The 22,016-nt window shown below is 35.7% G+C and overlaps 1 protein-coding gene across 13 annotated transcripts in view; it reads left to right on the forward strand.

Annotated features, from left to right (window-relative positions):
* The window catches only part of PIP5K1B (phosphatidylinositol-4-phosphate 5-kinase type 1 beta), a 1,685,295-nt gene that overhangs the window by 1,219,326 nt on the left and 443,953 nt on the right, over positions 1 to 22,016 (forward strand). For all 13 annotated transcript variants that reach the window (XM_044064337.1, XM_044064336.1, XM_044064340.1 and 10 more), the window contains one exon: positions 19,071 to 19,370. In XM_044064337.1, coding sequence (XP_043920272.1) covers positions 19,071 to 19,370 — 300 coding nt within the window. The remainder of the gene's footprint in view (positions 1 to 19,070; positions 19,371 to 22,016) is intronic.

The raw sequence follows: 22,016 nt of genomic DNA on the forward strand, positions 1-22,016 counted from the left end.
AGTAACATGGCCTTGACTGATTACCAACTGCTGTTCTGTAATACATGAGCATGTGCGCAGTAGCAGATACATACACTGTCTTCTTCTGTAGTGCAAATGAACTTGGAAAAAGAATATTTCAGTTTATTTTCCATGATTACAAATACACTGTGTGACACACATTTTTTCTGAAAGTCACTTCATAGTCCTATAGCAGCTGTCATTACACCCTAACAGTACCAGTATTCAGCAGGCCACAATTCAACACTGGCAAAGACTTGCTTTTTTCAGGAAGGAATTTTTAGTGTGCCAAGGCAAAATAAAGATGATGGTGATTTGCCTGCTCAGTTCCACCATTTTAACAGTGTGCTTGTTTATTTAAGCTTTCATCTACTACAGCCATATATGTAATATGGTCAGATTCTTTACCTCAGCACATTCCATCTTTCAGCTAATCACTTTAAAAGCATCACAAATGTCACAGTGTTTTAACTTATTGCTGACTTTACAGTTGTTTGTTTTGTGATAATTTGTTACAGTATTGTACATTTTGGACTTTGTCCCTTGCATCACTATAATAATGTAAAGAGTAAGTGTAAATATATAATTAAAATGATTTGCTCAGAAGTGGTATTCGGACTGCTATTTCTTTGGTTGTTGTTGCTGTCTCTTCCCCTCAGCCCCCTCACACACATACACGCACACACACACACACACACACACACACACACACACACACACACACACACACACACACACACACACACACACGCACACACATTGGGACATCAGTAACTCCTTCTTTCTTCTGTTCCTTATCAGCTAGAAAGGTAGAGACACTGTGGGAATAAGATGCATTGAATGCTAAGGTGGAATGGCATAATCTGGTAAAAACTGACATGAAATGGAAGGATTTACATCTCTGACAGTTTAGAAATATTAAAATAGAGTCATGCCTTCTTGGAATAATTAGTAACTGCACAGCTTCAGCAGATGTTATAGGTGTGACTAAGCATTCCTTCCTTGTCATTGTATTCTGTGTTTCCATATCTCAGCGGGTATTCCTCTAATTTTGTTCTGAATCCTGCTGCAGATAGTATTTCTGCAGCATCACTGTTACCAGCTTCCTCCTCCGCATTCTTGTACCTCCCAGCATGAAACCCTGCAGATTAAAAGTTGAATGCAGTCTCTGCTGCTTTTGTCACTGTTGTGCTTGTTAAATAGGGACAAAAAGTAAACAGTCTGTTTTCACTTGCCTTTCATCGGTCTTGGAATTTAAAATATTCTTTCACGTTTACTTTTCTATGTTTTTGCAATGTGTTTAAGCTTCTTTTCATCTGGATATTTTATGATGAGTATTTAATGTAGGAAAATACCCAGACATAAAAAAACAGTACCCTGGAAGTAATAATCCATTGCCTTGCCTCATTATCACTGCACTTTCTTCACCTTTGATCCTAAATTATCATATGTGAGGTGCATCGCTGTATCCTCTTTGTTTTCTTTATTGTTGTATATACTTTGTACAGCACTTTGCCTTAGTGCCTCTTGGGTTTCATTTGTGATACGTCAATGATTAGGCTGTATTAATGAACAGTCATTGTCATCCAGTGCAATATTGTTCAGGACTGGTTTTACATCCTAGGGATCACATGTGCCTCTGACATCATCATCATCAGTAACAGATGCAAAGGCATAGGGTTTCTTATTCTTTCTAAGACTGTCCACATGATCATTGAGGTCATAACATTTTGCACTCCATATCATTGTTTGACTTTTGTATTATTACTTAAGTATTAATACTGAGTTATTACTCCTGCTGAAGAGAGAAGTTAGTTACTGGAGTATTTTTTCAAATGTTACTACACAGAGCCTATCTGAAGAATAACACTAACTGGGTTATTGTCCAGGTTTTTTTGTCTTCAATAATTTGATGTAGAAAATGGGTGCAAAAACTTTTTCAGAAAACTACACAGCAAAGTTATACACTGCTCATCTACTAGATGGCCATTAAAGGACTGCATACTAACTAGGTATAAGTGAAGGTGGTGTCCCATTCCCTAGGACTGCATGCTAACTAGGTATTAGTGAAAGTGGTGTCCCATTCCTTAGGCTTGCATATTAAATAGGTATAAGTGAAGGTGGTGTCCCATTCCCTAGGATTGCATGCTAACTAGATATTAGTGAAGTTAGTGTCCCATTCCCTAGGACCGCATGCTAATTAGGTATTAGTGAAAGTGGTGTCCCATTCCTTAGGCTTGCATATTAACTAGGTATAAGTGAAGGTGGTGTCCCATTCCCTAGGACTGCATGCTAACTAGGTATTAGTGAAGTTGGTGTCCCATTCCCTAGGACTGCATGCTAATTAGGTGTTAGTGAAAGTGGTGTCCCATTCCTTAGGCTTGCATATTAACTAGGTATAAGTGAAGGTGGTGTCCCATTCCGTAGGACTGCATGCTAACTAGGTATTAGTGAAAGTGGTGTCCCATTCCTTAGGCTTGCATATTAACTAGGTATAAGTGAAGATGGTGTCCCATTCCCTAGGATTGCATGCTAACTAGATATTAGTGAAGTTAGTGTCCCATTCCCTAGGGTTGCATGCTAACTAAGTATTTGTGAAAGTGGTGTCCCATTCCCTAGGCTTGCATACTAACTAGGTATTAGTGAAGGTGGTGTCCCATTCCCTAGGATTGCATACTAAGTATTAGTGAAGTGATCCCATTCTCTAGGATTGTATACTAACTAGGTATAAGTTAAGGTGGTGTCCCATTCCCTAGGATTGTATGCTAACTAGGTATTAGTGGCGTTGGTGTCCCATTCCCTAGGATTGCATGCTAACTAGGTATTAGTGAAAGTGGTGTCCCATTCCCTAGGCTTGCATACTAACTAGGTATTAGTGAAGGTGGTGTCCCATTCCCTAGGATTGCATACTAACTAGGTATTAGTGAAGGTGGTGTCCCATTCCCTAGGATTGCATGCTAACTAGATATTAGTGAAGTTAGTGTCCCATTCCCTAGGATTGCATGCCAACTAGGTATTAGTGAAAGTGGTGTCCCATTCCCTAGGCTTGCATACTAACTAGGTATTAGTGAAGGTGGTGTCCCATTCCCTAGGATTGCAAACTAACTAGGTATTAGTGAAGATGGTGTCCCATTCCCTAGGATTGCATGCTAACTAGGTATTAGTGAAGGTGGTGTCCCATTCCCTAGGATTGCATACTAAGGATTAGTGAAGTGATCCCATTCTCTAGGATTGTATACTAACTAGGTATTAGTGAAGGTGGTGTCCTATCCCCTAGAATTGCATACAAACTAACTAGGTATTAGTGAAGGTGGTGTCCCATTCCCTAGGATTGCATGCTAACTAGGTATAAATGAAGGTTGTGTCCTATTCCCCAGGCACTGACCCATGCTTTTTAGTATCTGATTTGTTGCAGTTTAACCAGTGCTTGCTGAATAGGTCTTTGTCTACATATTTTTCTACCTGCAACAACCAGGCTTGTTATCCTCTGCCACTTAGCTCACACTTGAGTACCCTGTTTAGTTATGAATGAATCAGTGGCTGGTTCTAAACTGTAACTGACCGCAGTCTGTCCACATGCCATATAATTGTCAGCTACATGCAGCATTTCATCTGTTGTTTCTGGACCTTTTCAAGCCTTTGTTTCATTCTTGCTCATTCAAGTAGTTTCAGCAGTGGTTTACTTATTGCCAGGCCTGCAACCCACTACATAGTCATTTACTTTATATCAGAGGACTATGTTCACTTGTATAGGCCATATTGATAAGCACAGGCTATGGAAGTGGGACAACATGAACACTTTCTATGTCTCCCTTCAAGCATGGAGTATATTAGCCACGTTAACACTATTCAGGTCAGCTGTCTCAATTTTTTGCATTCAATGTAAGATAAGATGATAATCACTCAGAAGATTGTACACAAAGATGTTTTCTTGAGGACTGGTATCACCAAAGCCACAAAAAATAATGGACCTCCTCAGAGAAGTTTTGATACTCTGATAAAATCAAATAATTGGACCTCAGATCTCCAGGCAAGCCAAAACTAGCTTGCATGGGCATGGTGTCGACCACATGATGTAATGTGCATATCTGAAATCAGAGAAGCTTGCTAGCCTTAATTATTTGCTGAAACACAAACCAAAGCCACTCGACAAATTAATTCACATGTTAAAACTACTGCACCCTCCTTGGCACTCTCTGAAGCATCTACTCCAGTACAATACAGATGATGTTATCTCCAAGAAAAAAATTACCAGCAATGTCATACTCCTGGGACATCAAAACATTTCAGGCAACAGGAGAGGACAGCTTGCACTGCAAGTTCATAGCATAGCAAACAGCTAATCAGTTAGAAACAGTTAATACCTTTCTAGGAATTTGAAATGCTATTTTACAAGAGATCTCAGATTGGTAATAGGAATAAGATGTATCCATTGTTACCATGTCCTCCAAGAAATGCATTTTTTCTCCATTGGTATACCATCTTTCACCTATCTCTCCTAAAATTCATAGTAATACATTACATGGATATACAATAAAGCAGGTTAAAATAAGAAATAAACTATTAAGTACTGTGTAAGACCTCAAATTAAAATAAAATCAGCAACACATCAAAATATACAACTTTCGTAAAATATCTCTGTAAACCTTGAAACAGTAAGTGCAACTCAAAAAAAGTAAAATATTTTTTGCTTATAAAGTAGGCCTACTACTGATTTCCATATTTATGAAGATGTTTCTTTAACTTTGATTAATCAATATTTTTTTTAATTTCTTTACTTCTATTTTCAGATTTTTCTGCAGTTGCCAAAAATGCCATGCATGTATGATTCATACCCAATATCAGTATGTGTTGTACCCAATGTAAGAAGATTCCATGCAACATACTCGTAGAAACTGACTAAAAGACATACCAAACTAGATAGAAGTTTCTTATTGTTCTCCTCTGTTTGCACTGTACAATAAAGCATATCTCAGCGGATTGAGTGAATATATCACATCTTTACATGCCTACTAGCAACTGCACACATTACAGCTTCTTCTTTTTATAAAGGTATGCTATTCTTAAGCATGCATTTCCTGTTATCCTTTCAAATCCTGGTGGTGATGCTGATGCTGTAAAAAGACGTGCACAGGAAGGGTAGTTTTTGGTAAGGCAAGGTGTCTAATATAGTTTTGTAGCTAACACAGAAAACCCTTGATCAGCAAAATATCCTGCTCTTAAACTTGACTTTATATGAGAGTGTAAATGAATGAAGGTCTCCTCCAGTTATTATTTTAATTTTCACCCCAAATACTAAATAGCTTTTTATATAACCATAGACAGAAAAGCAATTAGAAGCAAATTCATTTTTATTTCGTTTTTCCAGATGAGAACTAAGAAAGGAATTAAGTTAGCATGGTAAAATATAACATGTAAAATAAAATAGAAGTAAGTGATAAAATACATCTTAATAAAAAGAACAAAACTGAACTTCTTGTATTTTTCTTATTCTTATAGTAGCTCATACAGGAAACTTTCCATTTAACTCTGCTTAGAAGAGAAATAACTGAGCCATAAGGTACTCTTGAATTTAAACTGTTGAAATGTTGATCAGAACTGATAATAAAGTTCCCTTTAATATTTCATTTTGAAAGATTGTGCAGCACACACACACACACACACACACACACACACACACACACACACACACACACACACACTCTTCAGTTTATGAAGCTATCACATGGGAACCAAAATCACCCCCAGCTATAGTATCAAAATTACGTCGAAGGAGGAAGGAAGTGCAACTATGATTTTTACTTTTACAGTGAAGTAAAGCAAAGTAGTTTCCTCAAACTGAAGTGATTTTATTTACATCTAAATCATGATTAAATTGGGAGAATATAACTGAAACTGCCATGGAGAAGGTAGGTTTCTGCTCTATACCACAGTCCTTTCTGCATTTCATACATGAATAGAGAGCATGGAAATGTCTCTGTCATATCCATTTGGGCTTTGTGCACCATGTCATTTATGGCCACATGGACCATCACCATGCTGTAGTCATACTTGTTTGCCTTGAGGGCACTTCAGACATCAGAGACCTTGGTACCTGAAACACAGCTTACCATCACCCTGTTTCTGTCCAACCCTGTGATAGTAGAATCTGTGTCCCCTACCATGGAGTCACCACTCACCAGTACATATTTATTAGTAGACTATTTAATTGTACTTGGTTTGGGGTGAGTCTTTTCCTGGTGACTCTTGGTTATGGGTGTGGGGGTATGTGCTATGGTTTTTAATTTCTGCTCAAATAAGTCCAATTAGATCTTGGAGGCTTAGGCAGTGACTTTTTAGAGCCACAGTATATGAAAATTCCCATGCATTTATATGGAGTGCTGCAGACATGTGTGGTGCTTACAGACTATTTTTTTTTTTTTTTTTTTTTTTGAAAGGGAGGCCTCCATCATGGTTAAATATTTGCATCTGTAAGAGATAGCTTATCATGAGATAAGTAGTAGTAGTTGATCGTTCATGAGCTTATGGCAGTTGCTGCATTGACCAAGTATACCAAGTGTTATGAGGTAGGCAACTGAGGAAAGACAAGATGGATGACCTACCATTTCATCCAAAAATTAGGAATATAAGGTTTATTTGTATAGCAGTTGGTTTGCTGGCTCCTCTTTCTTTTGAAATAGCTTACAATATCTTAACTTAGTCCTAAGTAAAGAGGTACAACCTAGCACAGCCTGCTAATGGGTATTGCTCTGACTAGATATGCTAGGAATTAAACTTAAGTTGAAATGCCTGCATCTGTCATGTGTAGGTTTTTGCAGCGTTGTGAGTCGCAGCTCAGCGCAATATAGCTGAGTTAAGAATTTAAACAAATGAATTGTAAAATGGCTTATGGCTCTGGCCAGTAAAGCTAGCTTCCTAGAAACTGCAACAGCAGCTCCTATCCTACACAGTAATCACCACTATCTCTCAGACTGCCCACACACTTGTCTAAAGCTTTGTTGTAACAGTAAGTTATAAATAGTAAAAATAGAGAGTAAAAATGGAGGAAAAAAACAGCAGATTTATCACAGGGAAACAACACAACACTTTAATTTCCAGGTAAGAAAGTAAAATACAATGAAAAATATTTTTTTAAATCACATATTAAAGTGATTTACCAGTTAAAATAAGTTACCTTTGCAACATTGCATGTGGTGCAGAAACTGCTGATCAGATGTTATCCCCAGCTGCGTAGATTGTAGGATGCTTTTTCACTCAGGAAAAGATACATATAAAGTTGCATTTACTGTAGGATGCTTTTTCACTCAGGAAAAGATACTTTTAAAGTTGCATTTTCCCTAGCCTTATGCATAACATTTAAAATTGTAAACTTTAACCTCTATGATATAAGAGTAGGAAAACATGATGTGCGTCCATAGACTTTAATGGATGTATCATTGCACATGAGCAATATCTTGTCCATTAAAGTCTTTGGACGTATCTCACATTATCCCCAAGGGATAGCTAAAATTTTGAGGGGGGTTTATCTTTAAAAATTTACAAAGCTTTTTCATTAAAATATAAGACTCCTGTATGCTAACCCTGACTCTAGCCCTACAAATTATGTTACTAAAAACCCTTTCCCTAACAGTTCACTATTCACATGATGCTTAAACTGCTTTTTGCAGCTGGGTTTATTGATAATTGGAGAGAAGTTATCAATATTTTGTAATTTCGTATGTCATACATTTGTGTTGTCACTCATTTTTTGCCACATATATCACTCACTTCTGTTGTTGACCAATGAGGATATAATCATGTTACTCTAAACTTCAGTAGATCATCTCTAAAAACTTTGACAACAGAAGGTTGAAAAAACACCAACACTCTAATGTACATACTCTGACCACAACCTTGAACTATACAAATTTTTTTGATCCTCTGCACCCTCCAAACCTGCTGGTAATTACTTATACTAACTCTAAGATTACACAATCCCAAGGAAAGGCATATTCCCCAATCCCTGGAATTGTCAATCTCACACAGCTACTGTCCATCTGTTTTGTTACCAAAGAGTGTCGACAAAACCAAAGAAAACATTTGGGACTTTCACTTTTTTAAAAGGGCTGCTATCTATATCTATATCTATATCTATATCAATATCTATATGTTTATATGTGTGTTTCCTGCAATTGTTTGAAGCTTGATTGAATTTTGAATTAGCAAGCATAATTTGTCAAATTTGTTTAATCACACAGAAGGTGTCAGACTTGCCCCCCCTCCCCGCTATATGCAAGATCTATATTAAAGGTAACCACGGAGATGTGATTGATTGAGTTTTAATTTTCTGTTTTGTTTTGGGTTTTTTTTTTTTTTTTTTGTTTTTTGTAGAAACTGAAGTTTGATAAATGACAACTCGATAAAAGGGAATGAACTTTTACCTGGTTAACGAATCTCGTGCACAAAAACACACATTATGTCTGGGGTTTCTGCACCTTAGAATTAGAGGAGACTCACACTCTCTGTACATATTTCCCTGCATTCACTATAATAGTGCTGTAATTCTGAGGATTGCACTTATAGTCTGCAGTGAGGAGCATATGAGGACATAAAAGACACCCACCACGCATTTTAGTTATGAATGACAGTGGTGATCATTTATGTAATGCAATCTGAAAATATCCAAGATTTTCAGATTTATGTTTATGTTTAGAAAACTAAGGAATATGTGAAGAGTTAAAGTACATCTTTTTGAAACCTGCATGAATATGTAAAGAGTTAAAGTACATCTTTTTGAAACCTGCATGAAAGGCAACAAAACTAATACTTATTACCTATACATTGTTTGTAATTATTAAATGATCACAACTTTCATATTTCAACATCTCTAAAACTAAAGGCTTGAAACATGACAAATGTATAGCAATGAAAATTTTGCCGACAGCATGTGCCAATAGCATGTGCGTAAATGTACATTAGTTTATTTGCAGCACCACTAACAATTATGACTTTACTGTATTTATTGTGGCTTATAAAACTCAGTTTAAGATATATATTTTGACATGAATTTGAGTTAATATGTTTTGTTTTCATAAAGTTTGCCACCATTTACAGTATGGTTCCAGAGATGGGAGCATCTATTTCATAACTGACTTTATAGCTGCATTTTTTTCAAAAACAGCTCAGGATGTTGTATTTTGGAAACTGTTTGCAACAATATTTCTAAAGTAACTACATTTTTTAATACCTTTATTGAATGATCACTTGTGACACAGCCAAACTTAAATTTAGATAAAAATAATCAAACCATATTAAAAAGTTCACATTTACAAACATTATACATTATGTATGTTTTATATATCCTATAATCTAAGTAACATTACATAAATTATTCAATTCTTGCCTTTTCTTAAACATCATTCCTCCTCTAAAACATTTTTCTGCATGGATTGTTCCCACAGTTTACGTATTTTTCCATGTAATTTACTCTCGCCCTTCTCTAAAAATCTTACTTCCTGTTCTTTTATTTCTGTTACAAAATTCACTACTTCAAGTATAGTTGATTTAGATTTTGATTTCCATTTTCTAGTAATTGCTTTTTGACAGCCGCAAGAATTAAATTTAACAAGGCCTTACTATGTGTAGGGAATTCAGATTCTGTATACCAGCTCAGAAAAAAAAATTCCTTAGTTACCCTCATTTGCTCGCCTATCTTTCATGACAGAGTACTCTGTAGTGAATGTTTAAAGTCTGCCAACTCATTAAATTAAAAAAAAATATGTTCCCAGTTACCGCTTTCTTCCCCATCACAACTCCAACATTTGCCATCCACCTGAGGAAAAAATATTTGGAGTCTGCTTGGGGTATACAAGTATCTAGGCAAACACTTCCAGGCAAAAATCATAAATCTTCTTGACTTTGTTGCATATTTGGGGGTTATACATATGTCCTCCCATTGTTTCTTTGTGAAATGCATATTTAATCTCTCTTCCTGGTCTTTTCTGGCTTCTTCTGAGTGATTGTTATAATTATCGTCCAATATTTTATATGCCTGCTAATTATTCCTTTTTAACAGCAGCTTCTGTTCTAGAGTCAATTAAAAACTCAGCCAGTGCAAGTCTTTCATTTAGGATTCCCCTGTTTCTTTTTCTTTGTACTCTGACATCAATCCCTGCTAAGGAAGGCAATGATTAGTCTGAAATCCAAATATTTTCTTGGGCTCTTCCTATTCTATTACCTTTCCTTCTCTGATTATTTGTTCCCAATACCTTGGTTCCTTTGCCATTTTCCTCCAGCAGATTTCATCCCCCTCTTATTTATTCTGTGTACCCCTAATTGTGGTCATACCTATCAGCAAAATCTCCTGTTTCCATTCCTGTGTTGTCTTAGTTCTTAGTGTACTTTCAGCTTACTTTATGAATATAATATTCTGTATGACTGTTGTTATTCTTTTTAAGGATCTGTGGCCAAAATCCCCCTCTTTCCTTATTTGTTGGATTACCCTCCACTGCTTTATCATTATCCCTTTCCATGTTGAACTGTGGCTTTCTGCTTGTGTTATGTATAAGAGCCTTATCTATGTAGCTCTAAAATATCCCTTCAAATCAGGTAATCCCAAACCTCCTTGTTCTGTTTGGAAGATCAGCTTATCCCACTTGACTCTTGCCCTCTTCCCTTAACAAATAAAATCCTTCAACTCTTTATTAATTACTGTCCACAACTTTTCCTCTGTTTGATAAAAATATGCTTGACCTGTGTATAAAACTAAAGGGAATAAAAATATTTTTACTGGTTGTATCTTGCTATCCATAGGCAAGAACCTCCAGTTTCCCAGTTTTTGTAAAAACCTTTGTTTAGTCTCTTCCCACATATCCTTAGCTGCCATAACCAAATCCTTTGTTATTCATGCTGCTAAATACTTAATTTTATCATTTCCCCATAAAACAAAAGAGTTGAAGGATTTTATTTGTTAAGGAAAGAGGGCAAGAGTCAAGTGGGATAAGATGATCTTCCAAACAGAACAAGGAGGTTTGGGATTATCTGATTTGACTATGGGTTACATAGTTTATAGCTATAGGTTTTGTTTTATCTTCATGTATTTTATATCTTGAAAAAATGGAGCTTTCTCAGAATATTCCACAACACTGAGATGTTCTTTTGTGGTTCCATCATGTAGAAAATAATATCATCTGCAAATAAAGGAAGCCTTTCTTAAACACCATACCAAATATATACTTGAATTTCTGAATCCCATATTTTCTTTGCTAATGGTTTTAAATATAACGCAAGTAACAAAGAGGAAAGAGGGCTCCCCTGACTGGTTCCTCTGTTCAAACACATCTGATCAGAGACGAGCTCTCCCACTTTCATTTTTGCCTCCAAACCCTCATTTATCCTTCTGATTAACCTTATTATTGTGTCTAGAAATGTAAATGCTTCCATTGCCCTACTCATAAAATCCCAGTTTACTCTGTCAAATGTTTTCTCTGCATCAAGACCCACCAACAAGAGCGGAATTTTCCTACATTCTACTTCCCTCTGGATCATCATTGTCATGTTGTCACGTTTGCCTCCCCTCCACAAAACCACATTGGTGTGTGTCTATCACCATTGCCTTTCCTTTAGCCATTATAGCCATAAACACTTTATAATCATGGTTTAAAATTGAAATGGGCCTATATGAAGCTGGATCAGATGGGTCTTTACCATCTTTAGGTATTACAGCCACCACAGCTTTTTTCCAGAATGTGTGTACCTCCCCTCCTTTTAAAATGCTGTTAAACCAAAGCTTCCTGATGTTTATCACTTTCTTTCTTCTTAACTTTCAAATTTCTGCCAGAAAACCAACTATTCCTAGAGACTTTCCTGTGGATTGGTTATACATCTTATTTCATGTCCTTCTATGTTAACTGTTAGTTGTTGAGCCTGATCTGCCTCTAACCTTGGCATATTTAAGTCTTCCATAAACATTTCCATTTGTACTTTTTCTTGATTTCCCAGATTATCGGCTTTACACAAATTTTCATAATATTTCTTAATACCGATACAGGATCTCTGGTTATTTTTCTTGTTATAGCCTCCCTAAGTTTGACAAAAGTCGTTTGGACTTTTTGTTGTCTAAGTCGTTGTGGCAGAAGTTTTTGTACTCTGAAATTGTTATAAAAAACAGATGCTTAACAGCAATCTTTCTAAATTCATGCATATTATCCAATTACTCTCTTATTTTCTCTTTAGTACTCTGCAATTGTGCCTCCTCTTGTTCTGTGAGACTCTTGTTATTTTATAATGCTGCACCCTTGTCAATCCCTCTAAATAACTCTTATTACTTCTTAATCAGATCTGATTTTCTTCTATTTCAATCCTATTTTTAAATGCAGCTTTCATTTTTACCTACTAGCTATAACTTCTTCAATGCTTTCTATCTTCCCTAAAAAGTTCTGGATAGTTTCTACTACCCATTCCTTAAATTCCTGGCTGTTTTACAGGTAGGTGGGGAAGTGCCATTGTCTAATCTTTACTTCATTACCCTGCATTTTTATCTTAGTATTTATTGTTGCATGATCTGAAGTAGCTAATGGGTGTTTATCAAAGTTTTCAATTAAATAGACATGTTCCTGTGAAATATAATTTTTGTCAAGTCTATCCCAGTTATCGTACCTTGGAGAATAATATGGACATTTTCTCCAAGTTCCTACAACTGAATTCACATCTTTCATATCAAATATTTTCATAAATTTCCTCAGAAGTATATACTCTTTTGTTATATTTTTCCTTCTAGGCCCCCAAATACATCCTCATTGTTGCAAATCAAATTCCAGTCCACACCTATTATTAATATTCCTTGCTGAAAATTATTTCTTTCTACCACTTTTTTAAGCTCCAAAATAGCAGTTTTAGGTGGATAAAGTATTTAAATATTGATAGTTTGCCACTTAGGTGCTATGATCTTTGGAGAGAATTCAAGAGAATGGAGGTTTTATTGACTTCTCCAAGGATCATTGCACATCAGCAGTTCCTGACTCCCAGACACAGTCTACCCAAATAACTCTTCTGGATGTGGGTCTCAACTGTCCCTTATAGGTACACAGAAGTATCCTATTGAACCACCTTCTGGGTAAAGGTAATGGACATGCAGAAGGACATATCTTATTCTGCCCCCAATGAATTTTGTTATTTGATTGGCTAACCAGGTAAAAGCATGAGAGTGGAACTCTATGTATTATTGCTTTTCACAGTTCTGTAAGTAGCAGTTAAAAAGATACATTTGATAGAGCAACAAGCTAGTTATTGAGGTGATCACATCTGCTATTTATGTCAAAGTGCGCTCTTAAACTAGATATACCCCATTTTTCAGGGGTGTGTAGTGTAGAAGGATTTATTTGCCAAAACATGCCCCCTACCATCACCATCAAGCTCCTGAAGTATCTTTAATGATCTTGGTGTCAGGTTAATGCCTGTGTATCCTAATTACCAAAGAAAATCAAGCACATAGACAGCCCGGTTATATAGAGAAAAGGTGTCCATTTGTGCCACTGAGAACTCAAGTGCAGAAACAGATCTAGACTGTTGGATGATCTGCCCAGTTTGATAGAATGAAACAGCTAATGTCCAGCTGTCCTATCCTGGATGGATAACAAATGTGCAGGGAATGCCCACTGAAAAACAAGCCTGCCCCTTCACAGCAGCATATTAAGTTGCCAGGAACCATGGACACTAAAAAAATCAAACAGATGACATTTTTTACAGCACTTTGCTGTTTAGGGAGCATAAAATTAAAATATAAAGTAAAGATAATAAAGGGAAGTGTGTGTGTGTGTGTGTGTGTGTGTGTGTGTGTGTGTGTGTGTGTGTGTGTGTGTGTGTGTGTGTGTGTGTGTGTATTTGCTCATGTGTGTGCATGTGTATGTTTGCTTGTGTGTGTGCCTGACTGCATGTGCGAGGAAGAGAGAGAGAGAGAGAGAATGACAACCTAAGCAAAAGAGAGATTGAGGGACAGAAACAGCGCTGAGTACAGGAGGCATTCCAGCAGTATGGATCTTTTAAAAATCATAAGCATAAAAGCCTCATATGTCTGTGTTTCTGTTTATATCTGTGTGTGTGTCTCTGTTTGTGCATCTAAATATGCGGCTGTGTGTGTACACATTAAATACTTACATAACATATATTTTGGATGTAAAGTACTTCCTCCAACAAAAATTAAATGTTATAGCAAATTTGAAACATTAGGTGGAGGAGGTATTTTGCACCAAAAATATTAAAGAAAAAATATGCAGTAATAAAAAAAATAAATACAAAACTATTTAACAAATAGCCTATTCTCTAAACACAATAATGTTCCCCAGGATGGGTATTATAAGGGAAATAATAAGTGGAGAGGCCTTCTGCCTGTGGCATCATGCTTTATAATATTACTGGGTGGTCTGTTATTTCCCCAGTAATGCCCACCCCTTGTTTATAATATCATGTTGTATAAAGTTTGGACTAAGGACTGAAGGTTTTCCAGTTGCATTGTTATTCATTTTATTACTTTATGAAACAGTTCTACCAGTTAAAGAGAAAATAAAAACTCACTACTTGCATGCAAATCATAGACAGCTATATGGGGATTTAAAAATACTTACTGCGTTATTACTTATGTTGTTAAGGAGAACATAGGAACACCACTACGTTAGTGATCTCTTGGACTATAACATGCCTAGCCAAATAAACCTTTATGTAGACACACTTAAAAAAATAGACTGAACATTTGTGTTATAAATCCATGGACTTACTAAACAAATTCCTTTGTTCATTGAGTGTATGTATGTATATGTTCAACCACGAACCAGCACTCAAGACTTGTAAGTATTCAAATCAACCGCTATGTAGTACAAAGCAGAAGTAGTTAAAGCATATCTCTTTTTAATGCAAACACAAACTTGTGATACAATCTGGCCTGAACAAATACAGCAAACTAGTTTCACTCACTGGCGGCATTAGACAAACCGGAAAAATGCAGTATAAACTTTATAACCTATACTCTTAAAGCAACAGTAACCTCTAATTGAACAACCAAAAGTCATATAACACCGACTATATTAATAACCAAGAGCAATAATTCAAATTATACAATGACCCCCCCCCATTAATATCCCAAAATGTGCATGCTGATTGGCCAGTGTGCCCATTGTAAATCCCACAATATACCAACGGAAAAAGGTCCGGTCACCTGAACTTTTTTTCCATTGGTATAAAGTGTCCAAAACTTTTTTTTAATTAAAAAAAAAAAAAAAACGGAGCAACGGAGACTTTCTTTTCTCCATTGCTTCCGTTTCAAAGCATTGATGTACTGGGTATGTTTGGGAACGCATGACAAATGTACATCAACACAAGGAAGCAGTATACCACCACCGGTGGAAGAACAGTAATCCACCATTATACAAAGACATTATTTAAGAAAAGTAAGTATTTTTTTTTTCTTAAATAATGTCATTAATTAATACCAATAACTGACTCTGTGGTTATGGTATATTGAAGATTTACCCACGGTTGGCTTTTTATAATCACTCAGGCTTCGCTCTCGTGATTAAACCATGCCAACCGTGGGTATATTTTCAATATACCTCACCACGTTGTCAGTTATTGCTTCAATAGTCAATGCTAAAAAATGCAATATAGAACTTATCACATCTAAAGCATCTTATTAAAAACTATATACTTTCATTTTACCAATATTCATTTAATTCTGTTGTTTAGATAGCACCTACATTTATGATCCATAATTTTTCATTTTTATCCAATAATTTATGCATCACTGCATTAGATAAATTATCACCAATTACTGCAACTATCCCAAAAAAATAAAATGTGCCGAAGCATGTTCACATTGATGCTTGTATAATGCACTCCTAGAGCACTCAAAATTAATATCACTAAGATGTAAAGCTGTATGTTGTTTAAAGGCCATTGATGTTTGGCCTTCATAAAAATCCATTCCCCACACTGGCATGTAAACAATCCATTCAGTTCTACATGTTATTAGATGCTTTATGTCAAATGCTTTAGAAGTATTGACAGAGATAAGTGATTTACTTTTAGAGACCACCTTGCAGTCAGAGCAATTACTGCAGTGGTTACTACCATAAAACCTGTTTTCTACATTTTTATGTATATTATTACCTTTTTTAAAACCAGGAGAGATGCTCACCCAAATTTTTACCACATCTATATCCAAATAGGCATTGGTTTTCCAAACATTGTTAAAAAAATGGGTTATTCTTCAATAGGTACCAATACCTGTTAATAATTTATTTGTTTATTTATTTATTTTACATTTGTTAACCGGGCTAGTCCAACTGGATACATGTCCATTAATAACTTTATGTATTCTAAACGTATTAGTACCAAAAGTAGTTATCAACCTTGGTGCGCAGAAAATAAAATATTTTCATTTTTGAGTTTAAGCAAATCTCTTGGTATATTTGATGCATCAGTTCTTCTTGCCTCACAGTGGCTTTATGATAACCCCTATTAACAAATCTAGCTTCCATCTTATCTACCTCAGTCTGAAAATCAGTAGTTGAATTACACATTTTTCTCAATCTAATAAATTGTGACTTGAGGATATTATTAATAGTATGGTTAGGATGGCAACTCCTTGCTTCAAGCAGTGAGTTTCAAGTGAATGGTTTTCGGTAAAGACTAGTAACCATAGACCTATCAATAATTTTTGTGGCATTAACATCCAAAAAATTAATGAGAAACAAATCTGGCTTGCCTGAAAAAATCAAACCATACTTATTGTCATTAAGATAATTTACAAACTCATGCCATAAATCTAGTGGGCCTGTCCAAATGCACCAGCAGTTTTCCAAATAGCGGTGCCACATATTCAAATATTTCTTAAAAATGTTATATCAAAGACTGTTCCATATATCTCATACATAGGCACAAATGTTGCCCCCATTGAAATTCCCTTTACCTGAAGATAACATTCATTTTGACACAGAAAAACATTATGTTCCAAAACTAAGCCAAGAATCCTTAACAAAAATTTCACGAGACTCAGGAAATAAATTGGAATATTTTAACCAGTGCCTAACAGCCAAGATACCCCCTTCATGAGGTATACATGTATACAATGATTGCACATCCAGTGTGCATAAATAAAATTATTGGATACTTGGATATCATCCATTAATCGCAAACATTCCATTGTATCTTTAATATGTGCTCTTAGCTGAAGCAGTGGTTTCATTTCTTCTTCCAAATATCCCAACAAAGGCTCTGTAAGACAGCTATGCCCAGGCACTATCTGTCTTCCTGGTGGATTTTTAATAGACTTGTATATTTTAGGTAGTATGTAAAAATATTGTGGCTTAGGGTCTTCTACTGTCAAATGAAATAACAAATCTTCAGAAATAATTCCCTCATTTTTAGCATCAGTCAAAAAATTATCAATATATTTCTTAAAATCTACTGTTGGATCAAAAGACAGTCTGCAGTATGAGGTTTTATCCCCCATCTGTCTTAAAATGTCTTTATTATAATCACTTAAATCCCATAACACCACAGCACCAACCTTGTCAGCTCTTACTACTGCAGTATTTTCATTTTTGGCTAACCTTTCTAAAGCAATTTTTCATTCTTTTTAAGATTATAGCCATAATTTTAAAAAATGTAATTCTTACATGCAGTTCTAGAACCACTTGTTGCTAAAACATCTTAACTGCTAGGTAATATGGTGGCTGGAAAGTAGATTTTTTTAAAATTTGAAATTAGTTTCAGAAATCTGGCATCCACTTGCCCTTAAACTGTAAAAACATTGTAAATTAGGGTATGATAAAATTCCTTTGCATCCAAACAGTAGAAAATTCAGAAACATAAAACGAGGGGTCATATCTCAAGCCTTTATTTAACACACTAACTTCTTCATCATACAAATTGACTGTGGATAAACTAACAATCAAGTTATTATCATAATCATTCAAGTTGCAGCAATCACATTTGAATTAAAGTCTTGAATGTTGCTTCGATGTCTCCTTCTTTGTTTACCTACTACTCATCTAAAGGGCCACTTCTTGTTTTGGTTCTTTTATGATTCAGAGAATTAAGATCTACCAGGTCTGTCATTTCATTTTCTGTATCAGTATTGGAAAAGTTTGATGAAACATCAGACATGCTAGATTCAGTATTATTTATTGTACTTTTAAGAAGAGGTCAACCTCTCTTTCGTTTGAACCTTACTCTCTTTTTTTCTTCACAATCAGAAAAACGAACAACACATTCCAAGTTCTTCCATGTATAAGTAGAATTACTTTTATAGTCATTCATATCTCTATTAAATTAAATTAAATTAAATTAATTATTTTTTTTTAATTTGCATGCTTTCAGATCTGCTTCGTATTGATTGAGGTATTTAAGATACTTAGTGTGTCTAATATTGTATTCAGTATGTTTAATAAACTTTTCAACATTTGAATCAAGCTTGTTATTTATTTGTTGCCATTAAATGTTAGTCATAATAATCTATCAGCAACTCAATAAATAACTTAGAAGCAGTTTGCTGAATGCCATGCCATTTCTTCATGAACACCTGATCTTCCTTCTTAAAAGCTACCGTTGGATCTAAAGGCAGTCTGCCGTATGAGGTTTTATCCCCAGCTGTCTTAAAATTTCTTTATTTTAATCCCTTGAATTCCAAATCACCACCGCACTACCCTTGTCAGCTCTTACTACTTCAGTGTGTTAATTTTTGGCTAACTGGTTTGCTGTATTTGTTCAAGTCAGACTGTATCACAAGTTTGTGTTTTGCATTAAAAAGAAGATATGCTTTAACTACCCTATGTGTATATATATATATATATATATATATATATATATATATATATATATATATATATAAATGGCAGGTTATGCCAAGTCTTTAATGCAGGTACTGAATGATGATACTGTGTTTGATATTAGCTTGCATTACCTATGATTTTACTGGATTATGTCATTCTTTGTTGTGTCCTTTAGTATAGTATTAACACTTTAATGCTGTTCAGTTATGTTTGTGCTAACATGTTACAAAAAATATCTAATGTCCATCCTATTAACCTTTTTTCTAGAATTTAAACCAAAATCCTAGGACTCTGTTACCAAAATTTTATGGACTGTACTGCGTCCATTCTGGAGGCACAAATATTAGAATCGTGGTCATGAACAATGTTTTGCCACGTGCTGTGAAAATGCACTACATGTATGATTTGAAAGGTTCAACTTACAAGCGCAGAGCCTCCAGAAAGGAAAGAGATAAAACAAGCCCCACCTTCAAAGACCTGGATTTCATACAAGACATGCAAGAAGGACTGTACTTTGAAAATGAAATGTACACTGCACTGATGAAAACACTGCAGAGGGATTGTCGAGTAAGTATTGCATGCCAGAGTATGGAAAAAATGCTACCTTAATACTTCTGAAATATTGCTGTTTTGTGGTATTCACCTGCTATGATGCTTCCTTGGTAAGTCAGTGTTGTGTTGCTGAGTTTTAACACGAAATGAACAACACAAGCGAACTAAGCAAAATGTAAACTGACGAAAAAATTTAATTCTGTAGCTCAGCAGATATTAGTCCAAACACAAGCAAGAAGGAAAGTCCGGTAGTGATTCAAGCAATTTAATTGAATCGCTTTTCGTTATAGTAAATACAATAACTTCTTCAGCTCACATTAAATTTAAACATCCGCATTTAAATAGCATATTTAAGAACCATGTGACAATGGTAAACCAACCAGCAGATTGTGCACTCGATGCTACTTTGTAATTAAATCACCTACTATGTAAAATAAAAGAAATACTGTATATAAAATTCTCCTGTCATCTGGTACCCTGGGCAGATCCCAAAACAGATGCCTACCTCAACTTGAAGTTGAGGACCAAAAAACAGGAACTCACAGAACTTTGTCTGAAATGTACTGAAGAACTTATGCAGGTCTCTTGCTACATTTACTAAAAGTAGCTTTAACAAGGGGCTTGCATAAACTGTTTACTTCTACCATTATATACATTCATTTAAGAAGCCACAATTTCACCAGTAGGTTCTTTAATAAATGATGGTACTCCAGTCACACCCAATCAGCCAGTGCAGATCATGCCCCCTAACAGCTTGCTCTTGGGACAGTTTATGACTTCATCCAACCATAGTTATGGTTCTGAACTCAGCCTACTTTCCTTTGCCAAAACTTGTTTGTATTTAGTTAGAATGGCATGACATAGGATCACCATTAACTTTAAGATTCTGTGGGTAGAGTGTCTAAATTTTCATGTAGACCACTTTCTATTTTGGTTCTTTGACATGTTTTAAATACAGTATGATAAACATTTTCTCCTTCTGCTGCAAAATAGTGCTTAAATTAGACTTTTTGAAAATACATGAATTACTCTGTTCATGAAGTCAGGCTGTCTCTGATATTGCCATCAAGTCTCTTCACTCTGAAACTACAATGTAAAAGCACTGTGAAATTCCAAAAGGTTCAGCAAGTTTCTGATCGCAGACTCACAGAGGAGGGAAAGAAAGCTGTTGTAAATGACAGTACACATAAAAGAGCAATGAATTACTACTGACTTAATTTATGATCTCAATGGGAGGAAAGAGCAAGAGCATGGGTAGTGTGAGTTTTTCTTGGGCAGAATCTTAAAATGCAATAAATGAGTTTATGTAAGAGCCAGGGTGAAAAATTTTTGAAAGTGTCATAAGATTTCATTCACACCCAGCACTGCAAAATCCATATAAGATAGGAATGCCACCAAGGGTTAAAAACAGCATTACACTTTTTTTGCATGGTAATGTAAAGATAATTTTGTAGGGAGGACACTAAACTCTGGGAAAATGAAATATAGTATGGAGAAGTGAAACTAGGTGAGACAAACGGAGCAGCCACCTCAGACACAAGGTGTTAGGGGGTGTGATCATTTGATCCATTTTTTTTTTTTTGCTCCTTAGTATAGTGTGAGAGTGTTAAGACCAGGTGCTCCTCCTTAGAGAAGAGAGGAGTGCCAGATTGGAGAAGAGGGTGGCAGTGGGTACCAGCTGAACCAGCTACAGTTCTGGTACTATGCAAGGTGCAGTTAAGAGCCAGAGTGACAAATTCATAAGGAAAATATCCAACATGTAGTGCACTGAGAAAACCGAATACGATAGGAACACCACCAAAAGTTAAAAAAACTAAGTTGTGCAATATATATGTAGCCGTGCAAGAGTATTTTAAGGAGAAGACTACTCTGTATGCAGTGACCCCAACTAGGTAATCTGGCCCTCTTAGTAGTTCCCTTGAATGGCACCCCCTCAACCCAGTGGAGCAAAAAAGGATTCTTCTATAACTTTACCAAGATGCTTTTGCTATGGCTGTTACAAGCACTTTGGTGCAGTTATTAGCAGTTCTGAATTCAACCAGAAATCCAGTACGGTCATTTTTTATTATACCTTCACAGCTTCTTAAATTAATGCTGCCAATGCATAACTATCCCATTCACCCCACCCTAGTTACAGCACTGACTCTAGGAAGATGAATTGTATTTAGGATGTTGTTTTCCATTTAGTATGTCGCCCTTTGCTAAAAAGGTATTTTGCAATAGAGATATGCTTCATAGCTGATGCTGGAATGCACCACTGTGCATATATGGGTTAAGGGGGGTGCCATTCGAGGGAACTGCTCAGAGGGCCAGATTAGTATGCATTTATTTAAGAAATGGGTTATTGAATCAATTTTAGTAGTCTAACATGGCACTGATTTGTTGTTATCTCAGCTTTATATTACCCACTGTACTATTCTACATACTTCTTGGTTTCCTAGCAGTTATTAGTTCAAGTAGTAAAACTGGATAATTCAAATATATTTTTCCATATCACTGAATGTTGTTTTAATAGCACATGGAGCAGTTTGGCATTTTAAGTTTTGGAAAATATGCTTAAAACAGATAAAATGTTGGGCACTTTGAAGAATATGCTGAAGACAGACGGTTTATTTTGCTGCCTCAGCTAATTGGCTGTGACTATGCTGCATCTGACAGATA

Source organism: Protopterus annectens, chromosome 2.part2 (assembly GCF_019279795.1).
Source record: "Protopterus annectens isolate FY-2018-M chromosome 2.part2, PAN1.0, whole genome shotgun sequence".
In the NCBI taxonomy this organism is placed as follows: domain Eukaryota; kingdom Metazoa; phylum Chordata; order Ceratodontiformes; family Protopteridae; genus Protopterus; species Protopterus annectens.